This window comes from Stegastes partitus, unplaced genomic scaffold (assembly GCF_000690725.1).
Source record: "Stegastes partitus isolate 25-593 unplaced genomic scaffold, Stegastes_partitus-1.0.2 Scaffold39, whole genome shotgun sequence".
In the NCBI taxonomy this organism is placed as follows: Eukaryota; Metazoa; Chordata; class Actinopteri; family Pomacentridae; genus Stegastes; species Stegastes partitus.
The window spans coordinates 929,795-936,680 of NW_007577770.1; the positions used below are offsets into that span (position 1 = coordinate 929,795).

Below are 6,886 nucleotides of genomic sequence, written 5' to 3' on the forward strand. Positions count from 1 at the left end.
GTTTGGAGGCGGCTCTGGAGTCTATTAAGTATTCCAGAGGACACATTTTCTCTTCAAGTGTCCAGTTCTACCGGCTCTCATCTACCTGTGTCGGTGTCCGCGGCGTCGCTAGGGGTCATCAGAGGTTCACGCCGCCGCGAGCACATTTCCCAAAACATTCCCTGCTACGTCACTGGCCCCGCCCCTCCCCGCCTCGTGCCACAACGGCTGCGGTTCTGTCAGCTGCACGAGACGCGCGGCATCTTGTCCCAGATATGAAAGCTGTCAGTAAACGTTAGCGGTTAGCCTCGGTTCGGTTCACAGCCACGTCTCACCCGCCAAACACAGGAGAACCGAAGCCCGGTGCAACTTTTTTAAACAGCGGTGTCAGAGCGCCGTCACAGCTGTGTATGTGTGTGAGCCACCCCGGCGGCTGGCGCCCTTTGTGACTCCCTAAAGTGAATGGTAAGTAGCTGTACTGCGGGTTAGCTTGTAGCATCACTGCTAGTGTAGTTGTCAGTCACTGACCGTTGACGAACCAACACTATCAACCGATGAAAAAGTGATTTTGTGCCGGTCACGGTCCGGTTGTGGCTCGCTTCACTGACATTGTTCATGACAGACGTTTAGCTGACATTCAGCCTGTTGTTCGCTGAAGTTGTCAGTTGTTGCTCGTTCTCTTTGAGCCTCGTGAACAGACGTCGGTTCAGCATAGGCCAGGGTCCAACTTCTGGATGTCTGCCTTCTCTGTCCACATCTCGCTAAAGTCTTACCAGCTTCAGGAACCCTCACTGAGAAGTGCCGGTGTCGTACCAAAAAGTAATCTTCTGACTAAAACTAATTACACGCTTCTTGTTAAAGTTTTGTTGTTAAGTTCACAAACGTTTTCAGCTGCTTTTATCTGGAAACCGTCATCACTTGCGAAGACACAAAACATTTTGTCCGTGGTGACAGCAAAACTGTGTCTTTGTGAAACTTTAGCTTTTTTGTAACTAGTAATGGTGACCAAAAATGTTTGCAGGCAGTGATTGTGTGTGTTTGGTATGTCTCGTATCCATATTTAGACTGTAATTGTAAAGACTTAGAAATGATGACAAAGAAATTCTTTACAATTATCCTGTGGGGTATAATCTTTAATATGTGACTGTCATTAATGAATATAAGTCATTATGTTTGTTTATTAATGGCATCTTAGTTAAGACATAGGGTCACTTTTGGCAAATGGAAAACTGCTACAAAAAGCTTAAAAGTAGCTGAATTGTTTTTGTTCTGAACAGGTGAAATAATCCACACACATAGGGATAGTTGCTCTCACAAACAGCATCGTTTTTTGCAAGACAATTACTTTTTTACATTACATTTCCTATTTTTTTGTCTTTTGTTTGCTTGAAATTAGAAATCAATTGTCATTTTACCAGAACAACTGTCACAAACATTTTTTTTTCTAGATTCAAGATCAAGGTTGATCGTAATTCCTTTCTGTGGTTTGTTGTTTAAAAATATGAGCTGCCTTGTTTATTCATGAAACTGTCAAATTCTCACACCTCAGTTCAGTAGTGTCAGGTAGATGGTATTCTTTGATTGTATTCACATGTGAACATGATTTGTTTCAATCTACTGATGTTTGCTTCATGAACAGCTGCTTTCTTTTAAGATGTGATTCTTTTGCGTGTCTATAAGAGCTTTTGCCTTGTGAATGCATTGAAAAACACCCATAATGTATTGTATTTTTGCTTCATTTTGCTTGTTTTTGTGCTTGTAATGTATCCTAGGTCATTGAATATTTGTCTCCATCTTGACAATAGAGAAAACATAAGGAGAGAAAAGAGGGATGATACGTAGCAAAAGTATCCAAAAATGCTGTTGTATAGTATGTGTGTTAGATCACTGGTCTACCCCTTGTCTCTATCTTGCTAAGTAATTGGACAGTGAAAACATCTGTGGGAACAATTGAAGTGAGCCTGGGACTTTTTATTCTATCCATGAGCTAAAACAGTTAGTGGATGAAAGAAAATTAATTGGCGTCAACCTGGTTCAGGCTTCTCAAATGTAATGGTTTGCTGCTTCTTTTGGTCTTTTTAACAGGATATAGTTTCGGACAGTTATTCAGACAAAGTATACAGGCTCTTGCAGACTCTGGGAAATAGTTGTTGTTGTTTTGCCTAAACTATAAATAGATTGATAATAATTAAAATATTTGCCAGATTAATCAGTAATGACGGTAATGGATAGTTGTTGCCCTAAACTAAAAGTTTATCTTGCTCCTATTGTTGCAAAGATTAATATGTTATTCTGATGAAACTAGAAAAACACTCAAGTCTGTTCAAATTTGTTAGTTTACAGTCAAGAGTGCTACAGAATGTGACTGACTCTAACTGTCACTGCAGTCGCTGATTTCTCCGGAGACGCCCGTAAACATAGCGACACAACTTGTGTGCTGTGACAGGAGTTCTGATTCTGATATCCTTCAGGCTGTAATGCAAGTCAAAACTGAGTTCAGAATTAACCTCTACAGGTTTGGTCAGGCCATCCTTTTAAATCAGGCTTTTCCTCATTCCGACACTCTCGCTGTAACTCAGCTCATCTGTGTGAGTGTGTTGTTTTCTCATATATACAAAGTGCTATTAAATGTATTGTTTGTACATTTGACTTTGGAAAAGTCCTCAGATGTAATGTACTTTGAGAAAAAGTTTTATGTGACCATGTAGCTGTTCTTGCAAAAGTTTGAGAGAGAAGGGATTTATTTTCAGCTTAAAATGTTGCTGGAACATTGCAGGCGGTCTGAGTTGGAAAACATTGAGTCACAGCTGCCCAGTGGTGACAACCAGTGTCCCCCTGAGGGATAAAAGCCTTAGCAACATAATATATTCAGGACAGGACACAGCCAGAGGCTCAGATGATTGAAGCATGTTTAGATAGATGTGTTATGGATTGGATTCTCTGTAACAACATAAACTGACATACAGCTGGACTCACCTTACTTAAAAGGTCTGTACTTCCTCTTTGTGTTAGACTGGGAGTTGCTATTTTTTCAGTCCATCCGGTGAATCTCACAGCTCTAGTTGATCTCTGTCAAGCAGGAATAGCACCAGTCAGCTGGTACATTGTCTTGTGAATGCCAAACACAAACAATCACACTGAGTTCTTTGAAACCAAATTGCCTTTCAGAATACAAAGGGAATGTTTTCTTGAGTGTCTACCTAAGAATCTAAAAATAAAAACTAACTTGTACCTGAGTGCTTGTGCTGATGTTATTTTCCTACCCTGTCAGGCCCAGGCAGAGAGAGATGAGCTGGGCTGAGGAGGACTGGACGGTGGGGCTGCCTGGACGGGTTCTGCAGAAGGTTAAGGAGCTGCAGATCCACCAGGAGCGACTGTCCAGAGAAAACAAGCAGAAACAACTGCAGTTGGATAATATCAACACTAGCCTTGAAAAGCAAACTGTGAAGGTACAAACAGCAATGCTAGTTTATAGTTTTCACTTACAACGATCAGCCACATAATTAAAACCATCTGCCTGATATTATGGAGGTCCCTGTTGTGCTACAAAATCAGCTTTGATCTGTCAGGCCATGGACACGGGACCTTAGGGGGTGTACTGTGGTGTTGGGTACTCTTTTGGGTTCTGTGAGTTGCAGGGTGGGGCCTCTCTGGATCGAACTTGTTTGGGTGCATCCTGCAGATGCTGGGTTGATGCCTTGGGCTCTTTGTCGTGCTCTTTAAGCAATCTCTGAGCAGCTTCTGCAGCATGGCAGGGCACAATGTCCTGTTGGCACTGCTATTGAAGAATGTCATTGCCACTGCATGGGGGAGGTTCTTTGTCTGCAACAGTGTTTAGCTGGTACATGTCAAAGTAACATCCACACAAAGTATCATCCACACAAATGCCAGGAACCAAGGTTGACTGGCTGAACTTTGCATTGTATTGAAATTATCAATGTCATTTAACTAACCTGTCAGTGGTTTTAATGTTGTAGCTGATTGGTGTGTATGCTGTTGTCCCCCTAAAAAATATTCTGTGTTACAAATAACTGTAAATTATATTATTAGAGATATTCATAATTTATGCTGTTGACATTGATAGTGTGATGAATTTTGGGCAGGACTGGGGAAAGGTTATTTATAAGGGGCCATATACTTTATTGTACTACACTTTATCATAAGCTGGGAATTTTTCCCACCCATTTCAAAGTTTATTTAAATATTTTTGTCTGGTTGTTGTGCCTTCTATGTCGCACAGTACTTGAATATAATGTGCCCTGAATGTAACTTACAATTATTTTTTTCAGCAAAAGATGGTAACAGTTGTATAGCCTTTCATCATGAACAGTTGTGGCAAGGCCTGAAAAAAGTTGAAAACCTTTGAAAATAAAGTTGTGTTGTATAAATACTCATAGTCATCCATAGCAATATTTTTCAGTTTAAGTAATCCTAAAACATGTCCTTTCTCTCCCTCCCTCTGTGCCAAGTATGAGGAAGTGCGTGGGGAGCTGCACTCTTTGCAGAGAGAGCTCCAGAATGTTCGGGAGGAGGCCAAGGTGGCCGTGACCGGCAGGGAGCGCCTGACCCAGGAGATTCAGACTAAGCAGGCCCAAGTATGCTCTTTGGAGGGCCAGCTAGATGCTGCTCGTACACTTGGCAACAAGCTCACCCAGGAAATCAAAAGGTCAGCACAATGTAAATCATCGGGGACAATTTGCTTCTCTGTCAGATGTTCTTGTTTTTCATTGGATCTTTTTTTGTACGTTCTCATTGAGCACAGTAGAGTTTTGTACCTTCGTAATAACGTAACTGCTGTTAAAAATAAACTCAGCAGTAAAATAAAAATTTCTAGATGAGTACAAACACTTAATATTGGATATTTTTTGCAGATAGAAATGTTTCCTAAAGCTAAGTGTATTACCAAAAAGCAGATGAGAGACAAATTATTTTCTTCCATATTTTGCACGTATCGAAGCTAAACTAGGGAAGTCCTGATCGAGAGCTTTTGGAGCTCTATCCTGGTCCAAGATACAATTATTGGGTATCTCAATATAGACTCTAATCTCATACTTATACTTATGCAAATGTTGATTAAATATCTTTTTTATTTTCCATTTCCTGGATTTTTTTTCCTGCATGTGAGTTTTGTTGACCTTTTAGATGGCTTGAATCTGTAATTGTCATGGTTTAATAAAGGTTTATGGTGCCAGTAACAGATAAATCCTTAATATGTTACACTGGACTGTACTTGTTTTCTTTTTGAGCTTTCTCTGTATCCCTGCCCACACTCAAATGTTTCCCTCTGTGTCTCCTCCATCTTTCTGTGGCAGGCTGGAGGCTGAGCTGGAGAAGCTGCAGAACAGCAGCAGGCCAACAGATATAACTCCGTTTTCTACACCCTGCTGGAATACAACCTCGCCCTGGGAAAACAATGGTACAGACTCTTAGATTTATGCCTGCTGTGTTTGTTCTCTGTGGGGTTTTTTTCTCTCTCTCTTTTCATTAAAGCACTATATAGTTCTGAAAATTTAATGAAAAAACCACAAGATTCCCAAATGAGCAGAGAGTTTATAAATATACCCCCTCAGCCCCTATGCTTTCCCAGCCCTTCACTCCCCGGGGACTGTTGTGTTTGTCTTTCCTCTTGTCACTAACACACTTGGTGATTCACTACGACTGTTCCTCTTCAACTTTGGCGACTGGTTTAGGTTTAATCCATAATGCTGTGTTTTTGCCCTGTAGGGAGCAGACAGGAAGAGAGGTCGGGGCAGCGAGATGAAGGACAGAACCAGGCGAGTGTCCGAGTAAGTACCAGCATGTTCTTACACTGAGCTATGTGGAGGCTAATCCAAGGTGGATATTAGCTGAAAGCTGTTCTCTACTTGGAGGATTTGTTGCACTTCATATCAGTAAAACAAAACTTCCCTCCTTCCTTGTTTAGTTTTGATTTAATTTTCTAACAGTTTTAATTAATTAACTCTTTCCAACCAGCTACCGTGAGTGGCTCAACGTGTTATTATAACATGACCTACTGTAGCTATTTTGAGAGGATTTGGAGAGCATGACGCACTTGGCTTTCCAAAATTCTCTAAATGGCTAATATGAAGAGTGCGCTTATTACTACTATGACTAAACTGGACATTGTTTTGTTTTATTTCTGTTGCCCTTAAATGTAGTAGTGTTGCAGTTCAAAATATTTAGAACAGGTTAAATAGAATCAGTATCCACAGAATCATTGTTGTCAAGTTAGTATTCATGCTGTAATTTAGAATGTTGATTAGACTTTTTTTCCAATCTCAGTCTGGTCTCATGGTGGGGACAGCAGGACTTCTGGTGTTTCAAAACTCTCCCAAGTGTCCTTTATGCATAGCACCATGATTCTTCATTTGGGCTTTACATTGGATATTTTACTGATTGAATTTGGATGTATTTGTTCAGTTATAAAAAGGGATTAACCGCAGTATTGTTGTGGTGGCTCCTTGATACTCTTCTAATTGTCAGCAAGGTAAATAGTTTCATGGAAAGAACAAATCTATCTCTAATCTTATGCAGATTTAAAGATTTAGGATTGACTTATTTTACAATGTCACAAACATAATGTAATTTTATTCTTAAAGTTTATTCTTAAAATGGGCTCAGTAATCAGCTAAATCAATTTAATGTTGCTTAGAGTCCCTTTTGGTCATCGGTTAAACCCCTAAAAAACACTGCTGTGTATCAAAGTTACTTAATTATTTATATTTAGTTTTTACCATTAATGTAATCCATTTCTGGGCTAAAGTGGCTTAGATGTCAAGCACAATTCTGCTTAAACACTGTAAATCTAATCTGGGTTACAAAATGGCAAATTATAGTTTTGGAGTAATTCAGCCATGCATGTCTGAACACAGACGTTTCAAGGTGGAAATGCTCAGCAATGGCACTG

General features: G+C 40.2%; 1 protein-coding gene across 2 annotated transcripts in view; it reads left to right on the forward strand.

Annotated features, from left to right (window-relative positions):
• Positions 1-222: 222 nt before the first annotated feature.
• Positions 223-6,886, forward strand: part of LOC103374183 (centromere protein F) — a 26,863-nt gene continuing 20,199 nt past the window's right edge. For both annotated transcript variants that reach the window (XM_008304227.1, XM_008304235.1), the window contains exons 1-5: positions 223-444; positions 3,251-3,428; positions 4,449-4,645; positions 5,292-5,395; positions 5,704-5,765. In XM_008304227.1, coding sequence (XP_008302449.1) covers positions 3,267-3,428; positions 4,449-4,645; positions 5,292-5,395; positions 5,704-5,765 — 525 coding nt within the window. In that variant the 5' untranslated portion in view covers positions 223-444; positions 3,251-3,266. The remainder of the gene's footprint in view (positions 445-3,250; positions 3,429-4,448; positions 4,646-5,291; positions 5,396-5,703; positions 5,766-6,886) is intronic.